Source organism: Cololabis saira, chromosome 9, assembly GCF_033807715.1.
Source record: "Cololabis saira isolate AMF1-May2022 chromosome 9, fColSai1.1, whole genome shotgun sequence".
NCBI lineage: Eukaryota > Metazoa > Chordata > Actinopteri > Beloniformes > Belonidae > Cololabis > Cololabis saira.
The window spans coordinates 15,688,550-15,709,503 of record NC_084595.1 but is presented as its reverse complement, the minus strand read 5'-3'; the positions used below and the strand labels follow the sequence as shown (position 1 = coordinate 15,709,503).

Sequence of the window (20,954 nt, the reverse complement as noted above, 5' to 3'; positions counted from 1 at the left end):
CATGAGTGACAGCAGAACAGAGAAGGCGGGGGACGTTCCTCAGTCATGTTGCCTTCAGGAAACGTAGGTTGCAGAAGTTATCAGTAGAAGTTTGATTCAACACTGTATATACACCATATTGACGTGATTGGCAGTGGAAAAAACGGATACTAGTGACACATTTCTGTTTAAAAAGCTGTTTTAGACCGTACTTGGTAGTATGTGGAAGTGGGAAATGTCAAACTTTAAAGTGTGGCTGTTGAACTGTACAGTCTGGCATAGTTTATTGCTTTTATACTGCGATTGGTGCCAAGTACGGTCTAAAAACAGCTTTTTAAACAGAAATGTGTCACTAATATCAGTTTTTTCCACTGCCAATCACGTGAATATAGTGTATATACAGTGTTGAATCATACTTCTACTGATAACTTCTGCAACCTACGTTTCCTGAAGGCAACATGACTGAGGAACGTCCCCCGCCTTCTCTGTTCTGCTGTCACTCATGATGCCACGCCCCTCTCAGTTGATGCCACGCCCCCCACGCCAGATCGGGGCCAAAAGTCTGAACCTGAAAAAAAAATTTGAAACTGAAAAAAAAGAAGTGAAACTGAAAAAAAAAGACGTGAAACTGAAAAAAAAAAGATTTGAAACTGAAAAAAAGATTTGAAACTGAAATAAAAAGATTTGAAACTGAAAAAAAGATCTGATACTGAAAAAAATAAAATTGAAACTGTAAAAAAGAATTTTCAGGTTCAAATTTTATTTTCAAATTAGCTAAACTTTTGGCCTTGATTTGGCTCCATAATATCGCACTTGTTCTTGTTTAATGCCTTAGTCCCATTGCTTTAATTCTGTAAATTATTTTATCTGTGTTGCTGTGTGATTCCTGGGTGTTTTGTAATTGTTGCAACTTTTTTATGCGGCTGTCTCGGCCAGGCTTCCCTCGGAAAAGAGGTCATTGTGGGACCAACCTGGTTAAATAAAGGCAATAAAAAAATTTAAATAAAATAAGTCGAAGAAAAAACTAAATGAAATCAATATTTAATATGACCACAGTTCACTTGCATACACTTGCAAAAGTTAGGGATTTTTTTTTTTTTTATATATGTTTTTATTGGCAGATTGTTTCCACAATACAGAGCAAAACAGATGAACATACCTTTTTTTTTTCTCCCTCTCCCCATCCCTCCCCCCATGGTTATCATCATTAAATTTCCTTTGGGAATAGCAAAAAATAAATAAAAATAAACAAAAAATAAAACAAATAATAACAATAAAATTTTTAAAAAAAATTAGTAAATAAATAAAAATAAAAAAATACTAATATAGTGACATAAAAGTAGTAGTAGTGCAATGACTGTAAACTTAAATAAGAAAATAAAGTGAGAACGAAACCGAGATGGGTTATCTAGAGATTAATAATTATTTCTTAGATCAATAATTAGCAAAAGTTAGGGATTTTGAAGGTATCGTAGGTACATCGAATAACCAACCTAGTGCTTATAACCGTCCGTTTCATTGGTAGGTTGGAACAGCCATTTAGTGAACCAGAATTGGCTGTATACAAGGATGAAAAACGGGCGAGGAGCAGCTTAACTCTGTTGTAAATCAGTTTCCACAGGTCATACTCCACGGCAAGACTGAGCACAGCAGCAGGAACCTAGGTCTCATCTCCCAAGGAAAGATGTCAAGCAGACGGGGATCTCAAGCTACTCTAAAGAAGCTCAAAGGAATGGGCAGTATTGAGGACTCTTACGCTTAATTCCCTCGTCCAGTAGGGCCCTCAGCGCACAAACCAGTGGGACCCACATATACTCATCTCTAAGTGCATCTCTAAGAAATCCGTCCAGAAGTAGTCTTCATGAGAGGCTTGTGGTTAAAAACCTGTATCTCCAACGTGGAGACAAGACCAAGTGACTCAAGTGTGTGTAAAATCAGAGGAAATAAAAAACTGACAGCAGTCGTTCCGGACAGATTAGTGAAAATTTGAAATATGGGGCTGTAGTGGAAAGCAGTTTGTTTGCCAAAGGCCTGGAAAGCAGTCTAGTAATGAGTCCAATCAGTGAAGAATGATGGAGTTCCCGGTAAGTTCGGGGCCAAATTTCTGAAGACGGAGATGGTGATTTGGTCGAGATAGATGATATCTTAATGCTGAGAAATACAGGTAGATACTTACTCATTATGCAGTTTCATCAAGGAGCCATTTGATTGTTCCCAAATGTATTCTGCAGCAAGGCGACAGCCCCAAACATACAGCCAACGTCTTCCATCTTCAGTGATTAAAAAAAAAAAAAAAAAAGAATAAAGACTCCTGGAAGTAATCGCCAAGTGGAGTCAGTCTGGGATTACAGGAAGAGACAGAAATATATATGAGGCATATTGCATCCACAGAAGATCTGTTGTTAGAACTTCTAGACGTTTGGAAGAACATTACCTGCAGTCATTTCAAAAACTGTGTTCATGTGAAGAATTTATGCTGGTTCGAAGCCAATTTTGATTTAATTTAGAGTGTTATTATTATCTAAATTTGCTTTTTTTAATCATTTTTATTTTCATCATTTTTGACCTTTAAGCTGATGAATGCGGGACACGTGTTGTTGCACTTCGAATTCATCGATCAGTAGAACCAGAGCCCTCTAGGTTCACTGGGACAATCGTGACATCACTGTGGTTGTTTTACCTTATTAAATAAAAATGTTTAACCATTTCCTGTAATGCTTTTTGAGAAATGTGGAGAGGATATTAGCTGGGTTTATCTTTATGAAATAGCGGGTCATCAGTGTCTTCAGGGCACTTACGTCCAGATAGTAAATGTGACCGAACTGAGTAACATTATTTAGCCGTTGCAAGACCTGCGACCTTCTTGCTATTTGTACCAATATGCATGGGTATTTCTTTTAATTTTGTTTATTAGGAACGAGATTTGAGGTCCTGCAGGGTTTCAGCGCTCGGCTTTTTTAAAACTAAATTGTATAACCTTCCCCCTCTCCTTCTCAAAAATTAAATTAAAGTACTTTTTAAAAGGAAACAACATGAAAATTCCCAATTCACGTCCCTTGTGTCTTTTCATAGCTCGTAGCTGCTCTCAGCCTCATCTTCACAACAAATGCTCTCGGCCACCCCCCCCACCCCAAGTTTCACAACTCACGCGGGACCTTTTTTATAGCAGATATTTTTTCTATGGTTCATTTGATGTTTCCTGAATTGATATTGTGTTTGAAGTTTTGTTGTTGATGCTTACTTTTTCCTTGGGGACTTTGTCGTGGGGAGCAGAAATAGTGACAGAAACCAAAAAGGAGAGAAGTTTAGAAATTGGACAAAAAATTTGCATCATTAGTGAGAAAACAAATAGCCATTTTTTGAAGGTTAGTTTTGCCCACACTCAGTTGTGGATATCTTTTGTTTATATTTATTTATTTATTTTTTTTTTAGAGAAAAGTTAAATTTTCGGCTATTTCAGCTCCTTCCCTTCAAAGATCAATAAACCCAACCCTCTTCTTTTCATTTCTTTCTGAAGAACAACTTGAGGAGGATAAATTGCACAGTAATGGAGGTAACGTATTGCCATCTGAGCTCAAAAACTCTCATATTGGCTGCTCACTTTCAAATCTTTTACTTCTGTTGCTTTCTTTTCTCAAATGTTGATGAAAGTTGGCTTGTGTTATGACTCATGCAGCTTTGCCCTGTTTTGTTTTTATGCACTTTTCTATTTCTTTCATTCTCTTGCTCCATCCACTGATGCATAATCAGCTTCACATCAGCATATTTTAACATCACTGCTCTACTAATATGTCCATATCACATAACAGCAAAGTGAATTCTTCATCTCTGAAACCGAGCGCTTTAGCTTGTTGTGAATGTTCGCGTGCTATCCGTGTTGCTACAAGCAAAATGATACTGCTAATGGATGGTTTAGTATTGAAATGCACAGCAAGAACTGACTCAAGTAGCTTGATTCATCATTTCATTCACTAATTCACATAAATAAAAAGGTTTTCTCACTAAAGCTAAGTGGTATCTTGACATGCAAGCTCTCAATTTGCGATTTCTACAAAAATATTCTAAATTTAAAGCGAATCTTTATTTTAACAAGCACATAATTTCAACTGTTTGCTTACAGTTTTCTTATCTTAAGAGTTACACCGAGAAGATTTTGAGATTTTGTATCTGGAATTGCTCATGTGCTTTTAAAGAACTGTGATTAACATTAGCAAAATTCATTTCCAGGTTGTGCAGGTATAGAGAAAAGTCTAAGAACCTGAGTACCGTGCAAGCTTATTGCATGACTAGATACCACAAGTGATTAAAATAAGTTATTGATAAGTTTTATTAGTTGACTCTTTGTGTAAAAACTTCAGTTGCTGCTAACCAGCTGGCCCCCTCCTGCTGCAGGCTGACCAGGTTGTTGCTTTGGTGGCGATCAATGGCATTAATCGTTTCCAGTGAGTCGGCAGATGGGTTCCAACTCCACCATCTTGGACAGCAGCTGGTGATTCTGGACACTCTTCTGAATGCCAGCCTCGCTGAGCTTGATCTAGCCACAAATACTGCAGGCTGTGGATGAAGAGGCTCCCCTCGCTCACATGGGATGTCCTCCAGGCAAGAGCGAGGACTACTGATCCCAGCTGCAGTCTGAGGCAGTGGAGCCGGGAGTAGATCCTCTGAAAGACTCACCGCCAAATTAATGACACTGAAAACATCCATCAAAATGATCTGGCCAGTTTGCAGGAAGGGGAGCAACAATTGCTCTAATAAAATAAACACTTTTCAAAGTTCATTTGCAGATGTTTGTGAAAACTAGTTGTTTTGCCATGTCTATGTCTATTTTCTGATCTTCCAATAGGCAGCCAAGCTAAACAGGACTGGTCCATCCAATGGCCCACCTCTGAATCTGGCAAAGAAAATACTCCAGTTTGCCAGCCCGAGGCCAGTCAGTGGATTAGGTTCCAACTCTCCCAAAGCCCCCAAGTCCAGTCCAAGTACAACCAGCACATGTGCCACAGCCCACAGGCCCTGGGTCCCCCTTTATATGCCGATCGACTCACTGTCGACGGCCCAGCTGCAGGGCTCTTCCCGACCTTGGACTATGGTAACCGCTCCCTTCCGCCATCACCTCGCCAGAGGCATTTTGGACACACACCTCTGGTGGTCAACACCATGACGCCACCTGGCACCCCCCCCATGCGACGAAGGAACAAAGTCAAGGCCCCAGGAACACCGCCTCCACCGAGCCGAAAGCTCATCCATCTGCTGCCTGGCTTCACGGCACTGCACCGCAGCAAGTCCCACGAGTTTCAGCTTGGAAACCGGCTGGAGGAGACACAGACACCAAAGTAAGTACTGTACTACTCTACATCTGAAATCAGCAAGGACAGGAAAACAATCTGAAGTTAAAAATGTGTTTATATGTGTTTTTTCTAAGTAGCTTTTCCCTTGCGGCGATCATCTGATGGCCAAGCAAAGTTAGATTTTAGGAATTATTGCAAATAATAAGGGTTACTTTATTTACTTTATTTGAAATGATAAATACTTTTAAAGATCTACATTACTTATAAATTACAATATTTATCAAATAGTTTCAAGTTTTGAGTCAGATGACACCACCCACTACTCTCTATGTGAAACCATTCAAAAGTTATGGCAGAAAGTAGGAACTATCACATATGGACTAATCAGATGAAGGGGACGCGAGCTTTTTGGCGTCTAGCGTCGCCACGGTAACGCTTTTGATTGAGAAAAGTAATGTGCGTCGTCGCAGGATGGAGACGCACATTTTGATGTATAACACACCTGGGTGCACATTATGGTTCGGGCTCTGAAGCGGCTGAAGGAATGGCATAAATTTTGCCAAAATGACACGATTAATTCAAAATGGCCAACTTCCTGTTCAGTTTCGGCCATGGCGCCAAGAGACTTTTCTTTAAGTTGCGACATGATACAAGTGTGTACCGATTTTCGTGCATGTATGTTAAACCGTATGGTGGTACTTGAGGCACAAAGTTTTCTAGGAGGCGCTGTTGAGCCATTTTGCCACACCCATTAATGAAAACCATTAAATATAACATTTTTCGCCAGGCTTGCGTGCTATGGTTACTGGCAGCGGTATGTATTTTGCGTGCAAAATTTGGTGACTTTTAGGGGGGCAAAAAGGCCCTCATTTTGTCAGAAGAAGGAAAATAAAAAAAATTCCTACAGATACAATAGGGCCTTTGCACTGTAAGTGCTCGGGCCCTAATAATAATGTACTTTTGTAATGCACTTTACATTCAATGAATCTCAAAGTGCTGCACTTAGACCATTATTCATTCATACACAATCTCTCCGGTGGTGGTAGCTACGTTTGTAGCCACAGCTGCCCTGGGGCAGACTGACGGAAACGTGGCTGCCATATTGCACCAAACGGCCCCTCCGACCACCACCAAACATTCATACTACGACACTACGACAGCAACTGGGACGGAGCGGGATTCGAACCGCCAACCTTCTGTTCATTGGATGATCCGCTCTACCACCTGAGCTACTGCCGCCCCACAGTTTAGAAGTTATTGATTAGTTGTGCAGTAACCACATCTGTAGTGAGGTAAAATTACAATATCCACCCTTTGATACACAGCACAAATCCCTTCTGTACAGCTCAAGAATCTGGGATGTCACCAACACCAGCTTCCCCATCATTGCTTTTGTGATCTATCAGATTATCTTTAAATGGATGCGTCAAGGTGTCCTCAGAGAGCGCTACGCCCAAGTTGAATAGTTATAAACTTCTGCATAGGGACATCGTCCTTGCTCTGTGCTCAACCCAGACAATCGGGAAGCCATTCTTGCGCGTCGTATCGCAGAGAAATGAGTAAAGTTGAACTTTGTATGTTGGAAGGCAGCTGATGGAGCTGCGTACGTCATCCGCCACCACTCTGTTTCTATTTTAAAAAGGTGTCTCCAGTGCTGTATTCCAAGGTAGCAGTGGTCAGTCACTTGCAGCAGATGGCTTGCCTGAAGCAAACATCTCTGTCGAGTTCACCCTCTCCCCCATCGGCAAGCATAATTCTGTCTGATCCAAATTGCTCAGGAACAGAAGTTGAGAGCCTACCCTTTGCTTTTAGCAGTTTCACTCGAACATCATTTTTAATTGAACCCAATCAGATTAATTCCCAGGACAACATAATTTCCTATAAAGAACCAATGACCCATTGATAGAGATAACAGGCCTTGGGGCTGAGTTCCTCACTGGCCATCCCTGGCTCTGGTGCTATGCTGATCAGATTTGGCCATGAACAGGGTCCACTACTTCTAGGTAATCAGGAACCAGTCTCTGCCTCAGGAGAGCTGGACTCATTTTGTTAATACCATTAGAGGGCTTTGCCCGATCACTGCTACACTTGTTAAGTTAATATTTGGGAGTTTTCCTCTGCCCTTACGATGGTCATCTGCGTAATACTCGATGTTTGCCTGTTTGCGACCAGAGCTGCTTCCACTCGTGTCCAGGGGCGTTGCTGTGCTTATGTATGATCAGTGTATCCAGTGGCGGTCAATGGACGCAAACGGCATTAGAGAATTGATTTACCGGTCCCTGAGCGGTGATAGACTGCAGGCTGTATGTTGAGCCTCTCTAATCAATGGCTTGTGTGTGCCTGGAAATGTTGTATCTCATTAAGGCAGGGCAGATCTGCTTGCTTGTCTGATAGCCAAATATTTTGTTTCATACATCATAATTAGTTGGGGAATAGTGATGGCAAAGTAGTCTGTTCAGTTCTGGCATGAGACGCTTGTATTTCTGTGATTTTCATCTTTATATTCAAGGCTACTGGCTCTATTGCAAAGTTGGCATCTGTTTTTTTGCCTCATGTAAATAACTAAGGATGCAAAAATCGATCAGCTTGATATTTGTTATTTTTCTTTATCAACATTCCTCATCTGCTTTTTGTACCAAGGGAACCACACTTCCTCCATACTACCCATAATTGCCCTTATACCTAGAATCTGAATTTTAATAAGCTCACACTGCTTCTTCTGCCTTCGTTTTCTTGTGCTTAATTACCTGACACCGTGGCCAGGACACAATAAGTATGGATTACCCTCTGACCCCAGGAGACATTTCTCTCCGTCTACCTTAAAGAAATACATGCTAATATCTCATTATCACTGTATGATAGGCCTGCATGCTGTTGAAGGAGACCAAGAGTTTGCCTTAACCACTGAGAAATGAACATTCCAGAACTAATAACAGACTGTTTTTGTGATTTTTGTCTTTAAAACACTTACAGTAAATATATCAGTTTCACTGCGCTACATAGAAGACAGATTAAATATAACTAAATTGCGGAATGAATAATACATCAAATTATGAATTTAAGTGAAGCTCGTAGTGTGTTCCTAAAACACTTTCTTATCCTTTGTATTTCATGGTCACCTAAATGCAAGAGTGAGTCATGGGGGTCATGCAAATGAGATTGTGCACTAATTGAAATCATTTAGCAAGGTTGTTTCCAATTTACAATGTCTTTATTGCTTGCTTTCATAGCACTTTTAATGGTATTTTCCAGTGCATAATGGCATTGATTTTCAATGTATTCAATCTTAAAATGCACAAATTGGCTTCAGACACTGATGTTTCTGCAATCACGGTCTGAAAATTGTCTCCAGTCACTTTTTCCTTTTTTAAATTGCAAAACTAGGCAAATGCAGTGGTGTGCTTGTTAGGGCCCCATCTTCTGCTTTATAGCTTTGCCGTTCCGGGTTTAATGTGTTTGTCTCTGTGATAATGTGCTTTGCCTTCAGATTGTGGTAAAAACCACAAAATGGATTCAAACCCTCACCCCGTAGAAATAAAGAGCCCATCATCTCCTTACCAACACCAACCAGGAAGGTTTCCCTTGCAGGTCCTAATACTCGATGGAAGCAAACTTTCATCTTGGCGTTGAAACTGGAACCTTTTTTTCTCGACAACCTGTCAACTATATGTAAATGACTTCTGTTTTGGATCACTGAATGTTCAATTGTTTGTTACTGTCTGCCAGCAGTTTACTGAGGTGGATTCAATAGCAAGACCAGAGACACAACATAATAAGCGTTTCAGTGATTTATCGGTGGGTTGAAAAGAAATGTCGGCTGCACCCTCAGATGCTGGTGGCTGGAGGGCTCAAGGTGGTGAATAAAAGAAGAGATGCTCGAGGCCTGGTGAGGCTGAGGCTGAAATGTGATTTGTGGTGGAGAGATTATACTCATATTAGTAGAGGAATTAAATCCTTGTTTTTCAAACCAAAAGGTGCTTGACAAAGCTACGCTCTCAGTGGGGCTTCTGTTTCGCTGTGACAGTGTTGCTGAGAGAAACCCAGTAATAAAGAGCAACTGCAGCTGCAGGTGAAGCAGTGGCCACATCACAATTACAATGTTTGGTGCAGAACATAAGCCATATTTTATAAATGCCAGTAAAACTCAACAGTGAAATCACTGTTTATATTAAGTCCTGTTTCACAGCAAAATCATGTTTTCTCCTTGCAAAAAGACCTTCCAAGAGTAATGTCAATGGATGTCCACAATCTCTTTAATTTAGTCAGATGTATTTCTGTTTCTGTTACCACTCTGGCTGTCATCATATATCATATATGTTTACAGTGAACGGGAAATGATCTTGCACTCATATGGGGTTAGCATTTTGAACCTGATCCAGGTTCTACAAAGCAAATTCACACAAACATACTCACACTACAGTGCTTTTACTACATACTTAGTCTTGTATGGAGCCAAATCAAGGCCAAAGGTTTTGCTAATTTGAAAATAAAATTTGAACCTGAAAATTCTTTTTTACAGTTTCAATTTTATTTTTTTTCAGTATCAGATCTTTTTTTCAGTTTCAAATCTTTTTATTTCAGTTTCAAATCTTTTTTTCAGTTTCAAATCTTTTTTTTTCAGTTTCACGTCTTTTTTTTTCAGTTTCACATGTTTTTTTCAGTTTCACTTCTTTTTTTTTTCAGTTTCAAATTTTTTTTTCAGGTTCAGACTTTTGGCCCCGATCTGGCGTGGGGGGCGTGGCATCAACTGAGAGGGGCGTGGCATCATGAGTGACAGCAGAACAGAGAAGGCGGGGGACGTTCCTCAGTCATGTTGCCTTCAGGAATCGTAGGTTGCAGAAGTTATCAGTAGAAGTATGATTCAACACTGTATATACACCATATTCACGTGATTGGCAGTGGAAAAAACGGATACTAGTGACACATTTCTGTTTAAAAAGCTGTTTTAGACCGTACTTGGTAGTATGTGGAAGTGGGAAATGTCAAACTTTAAAGTGTGGCTGTTGAACTGTACAGTCTGGCATAGTTTATTGCTTTTATACTGCGATTGGTGCAACATGTGACTGGGCTAAGGATCAATCCTACAGTCTGGCCACTAAAACATAGTGGCCCGACTCTTCCCAAGATGCACCGCTTGCCTTCGGGGGAGCTGTCTCGGAGGTTATTGTTCGGGATTTCACAGAGCAGCAGTGAATTCAAAACTTTAGGATGGCTCAAACACCTTTTGGTGAGTTATACAAGCACCCACAACACCCTGTCCAAGGGATCCAGTTCTCCAGGAAAAGGGAATGTGTCTTTTTGCCTGCACTTGCATATTTTATTCTTTTTTTTGGGGGGGGGGGGGATTGCCATAAAAAATGTCTCATGTGAGTGTGAATAAGCAATATATGGGAGATTTGGTGAAGCTCGTGCTTCCACAAACCTACGAGGAAAGCTTCAGTGACTGTGAGCCAAACAAATGCTTCTGCAACAATACAAGAGAGATGTGCACCAGCAGCAGAGTGGAAAAAAGATTATGAAAACCCTTCAGAATGTCCAAAACAAACTGTCTTTACTTTTAACTAGTTTGGTATGATCGTTATTAGCTGATCTTAATTTCATAAGTGATTGAATATAAAGTGTTTCAGAGAATCAAAAAGACTGTTAATGTTTATACATTTACATAACTGAGGTACTCAGGTGAGGCTGACGCATCAAGAACAATTACAGAGGGAAAAATACATCCTTATAAATTCAATTTATATATAATTCTACCAAGTTTTCAGTTGGACGGATGAATTATGCATCATGTTAATGTGTCATTCATTTGGTTGGTTCTATCTCTCATTACCATCAGAAAGGACAACTTAAAATGGTATTTTACTCTAAAGTTTGCATCTAAAACAGATAATATTTGTTCATCCGATTTAACTTTATGAGCGGATCTCTTATGTGTACAACGTATGATGACATTATATTCAAGAGCTAACATTAAAAGAAAATATTTTAATGTGTTTTGTTTTGCATTTCACCGTTTTTTGTTTTTTTTTTGTTCAATCAAAGTCAAAGTATTATTATGGATGTAAAGTCTCGGACTGCTGATGAGGAGAGCAGATTGTTCTTGTTCTTGTTCCTATGACAATGTCTTGGAAAACTAGAGGAATCAGGCTGCAGATGATGATGTAAAAATAAACTCTGGCATGACTCTAGCATGTAGCCGAATCACACCAGTTAGTAGCATGTCTTTTCCTGTAATCCTTAAATCTTACATCCTCCTTTTTGGGTACAGTTACCATCTAAGACTTATCCCACTGGATAACAGCAAACACTTGTTTCCTATGTGTACTTACATCCGAAAATTCCTCCTCCTAGTTAAACATTAAAGATATTCATTGTTTAAAAAACAGCCTACGCCATCTCAAGAAGAGGTGAAAGTGAGTCACTCTTCTTTGCCCACTTTGCCTTCACAATAGTTGAAGAATTATATTAAAAAAAAAATAAGCTCACTTAAGGGACATTGCCAAGATCATAGGGAGAAGGAAAGTAATTAATTTGAAAGTGGTCTGGGTCATTCTGTGTACACTGGCAATACATGTGCATCTTCAGAAGGAGAATCAGCATTAAATATCAGTTGAAAAATCAGATTACGTCTTGGAAGATGTGCAACATAATGCTAATGTTCATATTAGCATGCGAGAATTTGAGTTTTCATGACATTATGATGAAGAGCTTATATCCAAACATGACGAAACTTAAAGTGTATGAAGAGAACTTGACAAACCTTCTGTGATGCCACTCATAGGTTCGTGAGTAGTTTTGGAGTTGTAAAAAGTAATGATCACATCTGTGCACTCATAAAATGTGTCTGACTTAATTTTTCAAGCCTTCCCATCCCATACTGGGTTTATTCAGAGTCGTTTTTTGTGCAGACCGAAAACCATAGGTTTCAATGGCGAGGGGCGCCGGCCAAATGAGTGTGTATTGCATGTTCTTAAACTTTTCTTCCATGTGACTTCATGTTGGTCTCTAATTGGTTACTCAAAGACTCTCCTCCGGGCGCAGCTCTCTGCGCCCGTGGCCAATCAGCGTGTTTTCTGTCATTCTTCATCCAATCTGATTGATTCATGAGCTGTCAATCAAAGTCACACCCCTGACAGTGTAGACGCGCGACTGCATCTGTCACTCGCTACAAACGGAGTCACAGCCATAGACATCCATCCGTATCTGCCCCATGGAGCTGCTGCGATACGTAAACGACGCCGCCATATTGGATGTGGCAAGACTGCGCTGTAAACTAATACAAGTAAATGGAATTATTTTCATAAAGGGCCTTTCTACAAAGAAATTTACGTTTTACGTCTCATTTATTCATTCACACATGCACTAATATACTTGGGAAACAGTTAGGCACCAAATATAATATATTTCATTTTCTGAGATGGCAAAAATAAGAACTTTATTGATCCCACATAGGAGTAATTCATGTTATATCAGCTATAGAGAACAAGGTAGTGCTGAAAAAAAAAATATATCCCCCCTCACAAAAATAAGAAAAATAGAGAAACATATTTTCTTATCAACAAAACAAATTTTAAATTTGAACCATTTTTCAGACAATATCTGCCAATATCTCTATATAATAACTGAAAGAAATCTGAAAAAATGGTTCAAATATGTTATTTTGGTTACTTGAAACATTTGAAATATGTTTATGTAAAATATGCTACATGTATATGTAGTATATGTAGTATATGTAGTGATATGTAATAAAAAATAACACAAAAATGTATGTTCATGTAGAGTTTATAGTTGTGTTGTAATCCCCACTCGCCAGTGCGCCCCCCCAAAAGTTTTTATCACCAGCCGCCACTGCCTACGGGTGACACTGTGATAAGAAATAAACTATGGTTAAAACCATTTGTCCAAAAATGAAAAAGTGGATGAAACAAAACAAGCTTGGCAGTCGCCACAGGTGTTTTAGTCTCCCGTAGCTCATTATAAGCAATGATGCCAGGTAATATTACCTAACATTCATTCTGAAAAGAATAAGACGCCTCAACCCAAATGACATCTGGAACGAAGCCTGGAGATGGACTTCCATTCATAACTAGATCCTAGTGGTCATTGGAGGAATTGCATGGATATTGGCACTCTTGTGATTGCATCACCTTGCACGTTCCTATGTTAGCCCAGAAGAGACACAGAACATATTTCATTTTTAGTGTCTGTTTTTTGCTTTTTCCTGGCTACCATCGTTTTGCTGGATGCTTGGAAGAGACAGGTGACATAGGGTAGTTGTAATGCATAATTCCTACCTACAGTATGTTTAGGGTTGTGGTGTACACCATAACTATTTTGTCCGTTTAAAAGATGATCAAAGCTACCAAGTTCATGCCAAGGGGAGTTACTCAATAGCAGAAAAATAAAACGTTGCTCCAGAACTGCATGAAAGATTGTCCTAGATTTGCATGTGTGGCTCATTATCATCATCTTTATGTAATCTGCTAATCTGCTAATTATAGTTTTGGCAGCCAAGTCTCACCAGGAAAACTGCAATAATAAAAGTAATCTCATGGCAATGCGTATAAATGCACAAATAATCAGGGCATTTTTTGATTTCCTCTTTAAAATACTGTTAAAATGACAAAATTAGGGTGAAACTACAGGGCAGTACGTGCACATGCAGCGATTCAAGCTGGTTGGAGATCTGATCAGATAATGACATGCAGAAGATTGGATCAACTTGTCTGATTACACATGCTGTTCTGAGATCAGACTGAATCAGATTGAATAAGCCACTGTAACCAGAGCATGGCTGACTCCGTGACGCTAGGTGGCGCTGTACCCGAGGTAACCATGGTAACCATTTCAACAAAGAGCCACTTCCGGTTGACCTCCGCTTAACAACAACAAGGAAAGGAAGAGTGCATTCTCACTGCTTTCCTATTAATAATCTGTCTAAAACAGCCTTTCTCAACCTTTTTTCAGTCATGACACCTTTCAAAAGTGAATAAAATCTCACAACACCCCAGAGTAAAATATATTTAAAAACCGCGCTGCATCGCTCTGACTGTAAATGCGAATCTTACACCGTGTCCACACTGCATGCGACGCGAGCGAGCGTCAGCGTGAAAAACAGTTCCATTGCTTTATGTTTTATTTGCACTGTCTATACTGGTTGCGAGCGACGCGGCGCCGTTTTGAGCTGGACTTTTGTCGCACGCCCTGCTTCTATTTTCTTCCCGTCGGTCGCGTTGAAAGCCGGTTGAAAGTTGGAAAAAAAAGTTGAAAGCGCTGAAGGAAACAGTCATTTCAACACAAGAACCTCAATAAAGTGGCAGCTGGCTGGAGGGAGATGCCAGGCTGGAAGGTTCTGATAAAATAATAAGATATAGCCTAACAAGAATCTTATCTTAATCTTATTTGGGCTTAATTTGTGCCGGATCCAACAAGATCTGGTACCTATTTGATCATTTCTCGTGTCCTCTGCTTTCCCCACATCCCAGTAATGATCTGAGATGCTGACATGTTTTCTGCATTAACACCACGAACACACCGCTCACTCCAGCTGTTCGCTGTTTCATTGCGTCACCTCACGCCGTTATTTTGTTCGTTTTTTTCCCCACTTTGGTCGGACGGTAGACCTGCTTATATTCTCTTCCTGCCGCCTGCGTTAAAAGCGCTGTAGGAAACAGTCATGATGAGGAACGGCTGATCCAGTTAGTTGAAATGAGAAGTTATCTCTATGATTCCTCCTCATTTCACTAAAAAAAACCTCAGTAAAGTTCAGCTGCTGGAGGGAGATGGACAGAGAGCTGCAAAGGGAGCGCACGGGCGGTTGGTGGGGAGAATGAAAGGAGAGTCTCGGGCAGGTGAATAAAGGCAGATTTATGGTTCCGCGTAAAATCTACCCTACGGCGTAGGGTACGCGGCGACGCGCACCGTTCGGTGAGTGCGCCGCGTACCCTACGCCATAAGGTCTGCGTTGGTTAACGCAGAACCATAAATCAGCCTTAAAGGCTGCAGGCGGCGTGTGAGCGACGGATGACTTAAGAGGAGAAGAGTTTCTCCAGGAGTGGAAGCAACGCCGGGCCAGTTATGTCACAGTTTGCAGATGGATTGTTGATCCGTGGGCTAACGTGTTTGCTGGGATTATTTTGCGAGCTTTTGCAAAAGCGTGCATTTCCGAGGCGCCGCAGGGCACGGAACGAGACTCTGACAGCGAGGAGTTCGGACTGGCACAGCTGATTTAGCGGAGATCTTTAATGCAGAAACAGAGGATTAGGACTTCGATGGGTTTGATTAATGTAAAAACTGAAATAAAGTAGCCTACAATCAAACAAAGTTTTGCTCCCGCTGTATTTTTAAATAGCACGCTTGTGTGCGTGTGTGTGTTCTTGTGTGTGTGCCTTTTCGGTCGGTGCGCCGTGTGTGTTTCAAATACAGAAATGACACAAGACTGAGGCCTTTCCACACGGCGCCCGTATGGTCGCGAAAATACAGTATTTATATATGAAATGTCAGAATAGGAAATTTTGACGACACTGCTGCTACTCATGGATGTATTATATAACTGGATACCGGATCGAAAATGGCCGCCCATTCATTTCAATGGAGTTTGCTCACCCAGCGCATCCGCCGAAAAAATTTCTGACTTCCTGGTTTACTTCCTGGTACACGGGCCCATAGAGCATGCGCAGTTGAGTCACCTCCCATGATGCTCTGGGGCCTCCCATCATGCCCCGGGGCAATGTGAACGAGCGCTGCGCGCTCTGGACAAGCGCTGCGCGCTCATGAGTCCTTCAGACCGGTAATGATAGATGTACACAATGAAATTAGGGATTTATAGGGCAAATCAACCGATGCTGTTCTCAAAGTCATGGTTATAGACTATACATGGTTCATTTGTGTGTTTTTTTTAATTAAAGATAAAACGAGTCATTTTTATTTAAGATGAGACACCCCAGGTTAATAGGCTAAAATAGGGTAAAAATGTAAATAGCAGGTATCACCATGAAACTTCCCAAGTTTATTACTTACATTAAGACAAATATTTTTTGTATTACAAGTTTTGTCAAGTATTATGTTTAAATATGTCAAATATTATGTTTAAATGTGGTTAATTTACTGCGTTACACAGAGGCTACGCCGTAGGCTCCGCGGCTCCGCGGCTCCGCGCACCCTACGGCGTAGGAGCCGCGGAGCCGCGGACTGCCCACTGCCCACTGCCCTGCGGGCACTGCCCGGCTTCGCAGTGCCCGCGGAGCTGCGGAGGTGCAGCTTCCCCGGGAGCACTGTCATAAAATAAGCTGAGGATTAAGGGTTAAGATGATGTTAAACACATGACATCTAAAACTCCACGGCACCGTCGCAACAACTACGACACATCTCTCTCTCCCTGCACGTTTGCTCAAACCTGATGGAGGTCAGTTTTATTGTGAGGTGGGGATCTCACGCCACAAGCTCATTTTGTTAATATTGACCCTCATTTAGTCCCGTGCAGGGCGCTGCCTCCAAATGAAAGAGCAACAGAAGAATACATATTTGAAGTGCGTTAGGTGTGTGTGTGCAGGAGGATCTCAGTGGAAACACCCACACCTGCGCCTCCGCGGAGCCGCAGATGATGTACAGGATCATTAGAATGCTTATGAATGTGGTCGAAAACGCAGATCTTCGGTTATGTGTGGATGCAAATATTTTTATAAACGGAGGGGGGGAAATATTCGTTTTTAAAAATACCCGGCTACGTGTGGACAGGGTCTTAGACTTGTGTTATTCCTGCCTGATATCTTATTTTCACAAACCATACACCGTTGGCTACAACGGAAATGTTTAAGTACAAGAATGACAAACCATTATTATTCTTGCTATTAAACATTTCTGTTTGGTGCAAATTGGCAATGCAATGTGTTTCTGAGTGATTATTCCGCCGAACGGCTTAGTTTCAGCCATCCTCGTTCCCGAGACACACACGACCGCGCTTTGCGAGTCCACGGCACAGCCGTGACGTCACGCGCAGAAAGAGACTTTTCTTTGACTTTTCTGGCCGTTATAAAACATTTTTGACGGATATAAAGTCCATGACTTAAAAATATAGAATACAAAGATTAGTAATTGGTGGTGATTACAGCTGGAGGTTTCCTGTGAACAGTTTTAGAGGCTTCTCTTTTACTATTGCGGTCTATGGGAAAAAAGCTTTCTGGGCCCCATGGGATTTTTTGTTGCAGTACCGCGGCTGGCCACTGGAAAAAATCGGCGTGCCTGCTGAGCGCGAGACTGGGGGCCTGCTGCTACTACGACGTGCTACTACTGAGCAGCGCCGTGTCGTCTCCTTTCACTTCCGGGTGAATCCCCTCCCCCGGGGGAAAACCCCACCCGGGGGAAAATCTCGAGCATGCGCAGACTGTAATATCCATGTCCCCGTTCACATGGCATTAACAAGGCGGTTGCGACTGGCTTGGGACTGGCTTATCTAGGTGCTGCAAGCGGGTTGATGAATCCGGTCTGATCAGATTGACTGGACTGACTTAAGGTGTTCACATGCAGTTTAAAAGTCAGTACGATGTGTGCAAATGATCTCCAACCAGGTTGAATCGCTGCATGTGCACGTACTAGACGTAATGTTCAAATCTAAGAGCATGCAGTCATAACAGCTCAAATGAATCTGCATGTTGCCCTCCACCACTTTATGCAACCAGGCTGCAGTTTTATTTTATTTCTTTTTAAAGTGAGGCTCAAGTTAAATCTCATGGGTTTCCAGAAAACTGAAAGGAACCCTTTATCATAACTATCAATCCATTTCACTCATCTCACATCAGTAATCGGCAGGAGTGGACTGAAAATGATTTTTTTTGTTTTCCTTGTGTTGCACTTTGTCCTTGGAAAGCTTTGGGTAAACAATGACTACACACTGTAGTCTGTATTGACATTTGTAAAATACAGACTACCCTGCACTACCTTAGACAAAATGTTTATACTCCATATTATATAAGTTTTAGAGGGCAAAATTAGCCTTTATTGGTGTGATGGTGGGTCTGCCAGATGTTGTTTTTCTTTAGAAAGTACCCATTCACCTCTACCGATGACTAAATTTCTAGTATTTTTTTTTCAACAAACAAATAAATGTTATGAATGTTAACATTTCTATTTCACAAGTGTCCTAGCCAAAAGAAGTATTGTGAAAGGGAGGCCAAGGACTAGTGAGCGTCAGAGCTGCCAACCAGTATGAAACGGATAAAAAGATCTAGAAATAAGTTTAAAGATGAATGGCGAAGTCAATGTCTCCGGCAGCAGTAACCCACTAACTGGAAAATGGGGAGGTTGAGGAACTACAATAGGAGAAGCATCTCCGTACCAGGTACCACCAACAGACTGATATCCAGATATCTGGAAGTCCTAGTGGCAGGAAAGGCTAGTGTGAAGGATAAGGATGGTAGCAGAACCAGAATGGGCTCTTTACGCAGGAGCAATTAGCAGGAATGTGGGGTAAAACATAAGAAGTTAGGGGATTGTAACAAGGCCAAAAGCTGAAAAAACATGAGCGTTGGTCTTTTTTGCAGAAATTGCAGGAAACTGTTGCGCTGTGTGAGCTACATGCAGGAAGTAAACAAAAGAAAACCCAGCACCACATCTACGGTGCTGCTGAGACTGCTGCCCGGGGTTGGTGGTGTAATTACAGAGTGATGCAAATGGTAACGCAGGAGTATAAATGCCACAGACGGCGTAGGCTAACCACCTCCTCTGTATATATTGTGATTGAGGGAGTTCTGTCTATTATTGTTTTGTTGTGTCATGTGTAATGTATGTCTGTATGTATTAAGTGTTAATTTTTGTGTTGTGTGTATGTCGGACCCCAGGAAGAATAGCTAATGCTGTGGCTAATGCTAATGGGGATCCTAAATAAAACAAACAAACAAACCTAAACCGAGACCGAGACACTACCAAGACCAGAGATTATAAAGACCAGGACCAGTTCAGCTCAAGACCGAGACCAAACAGAAACCTAGTCATTTCCTGATCCTGCGTGAGTTGTAGAACATCAGCACCATCCTGGTTCAGCTAGTTTCCATATGAGGTTGTGTTCAACTGCAGCACAATAACACAGAGAAGTGGATGATGATGTTGAACTCACTATAAAGGTTTTCATCCATCAGCTGAGATCAGATATGTGTGGCGACTGCATTACCGCTATTTCTACACTATTGGAGGATTGACACGACGACTAACTAGTCCCAAAGTCCTCTAACAGAATAACCAGCTCCAACACCCCCCTCCACCTCAGAAAAGTAATGTATAGTAAATGTTACTGATTTAAATTGTACTTAATTTGGAGATGAAACATTAAAGATACACATAATTATCGACTTGAAATTACATTATTTACCATTATAGTAGCCAAATTACACTGTATATCAGCATCACTGAAATGGACCTGATGCTTAATCAATCACAACGATATGCAAATATTATTCAAAGGCCAATAATGCCATATATTTATTCAAACAAGGCTGTTATAAACACAATACTGTAATTAAATACAGACACACATGCAGATGCACCAAAACATTTTATCAAATGCAAAACGCAAATAGTTTACAAAACTACACATTAACAAGAGGAAGAACTGCTGATCACCAGATTCTGTCACCTTGGTGTGCAACGGCATCTCAGTTATCTGAGTACGAGACCTGGCAAGACCGAGACCACAAAAAGTCTAGCGCCACGCATAGCCTATGTACATAGCAATTATGCAGAACTATAAATCAGGGTTAAGGCAGACCCCAGACAGCCTCTAAACAATCCAGCACATAACCACAGGATGTGAGATGCACTCAAATATGGGATACATGTAATGCAAAGAACGCTCTGGTTAAAATGACAATCCTCCCAATTCTAGATTACGGTGATATAGTCTATGGGTCTGCCTCCAAAACCCTTCTCAAAACCCTTCGAGATAAACTTGACATCATCTACCACACTGCCATCCCCTTTGGTACAGGTGCTTCTTTTAGCACCCATCACTGTAACCTTTACTCACTTGTCAACTGGCCTTCACTTCACTCCTGTAGACTGATCCACTGGTGTCAGGGTTTGACATTTCCACCAGTTTGTGTTTTCAGTTCTGCTCCTCCTGTGTTCCATCTGCCCTGATCGTCCGCACCTGTGTCTCGTTATCCCCTGTGTATATCTGGTCTTGTCTTTCCCTGCTCCATGTCGGTCGGTACTATTTCCTTCCTCCATGTGTCCGGTTTTTGGTTTTTGCTCTCTTGTTTTTGTTAATCCTGCTCTGCAGTGTTTTTGGTTCTAGTTTTTGGTAAATAAATCCTGGTTTTTTGCAACTCTTGCCTCCTGCTCTCCTGCGTTTGGATCCTCAACAAACCACACCCATGACAGAACGGACCGACCAAAATGGACCCAGCGGGAGAGCTCATTTCCCTCTGGGAGAAAAACATGCGCTGGTTCCCGGAGGAGTAGTCCCCTTTCCGGGGAACACGCCTGGCTCGGGGTGGGCCCAGGAGCCTTCAGGCTCAGGGGAGACGACGACGGCATCGGCGCCAGCCCCAGCTAGCCTCTGTTCTGGCGGTGGTCCTGAGTGCATCGTCTCCTGTGTCGGCAGTGATCCCGGACGCATCGGCCCCTGCTCCGGTGATGGTCTCGGACCCCCCGCAGCCAGCGCCAGTGACCCGGGTTTCCCTGCAGCCAGCGCTG

At 41.5% G+C, this 20,954-nt stretch overlaps 1 protein-coding gene across 5 annotated transcripts in view; it reads left to right on the top strand.

The window, feature by feature from the left end:
• The window catches only part of ksr2 (kinase suppressor of ras 2), a 163,030-nt gene that overhangs the window by 38,441 nt on the left and 103,635 nt on the right, over positions 1-20,954 (top strand). For 4 of the 5 annotated variants that reach the window (XM_061730539.1, XM_061730540.1, XM_061730538.1 and 1 more), the window contains exons 4-5: positions 3,497-3,532; positions 4,823-5,312. In XM_061730539.1, coding sequence (XP_061586523.1) covers positions 3,497-3,532; positions 4,823-5,312 — 526 coding nt within the window. The remainder of the gene's footprint in view (positions 1-3,496; positions 3,533-4,822; positions 5,313-20,954) is intronic. The other variant, XM_061730541.1, reaches the window with a different exon arrangement.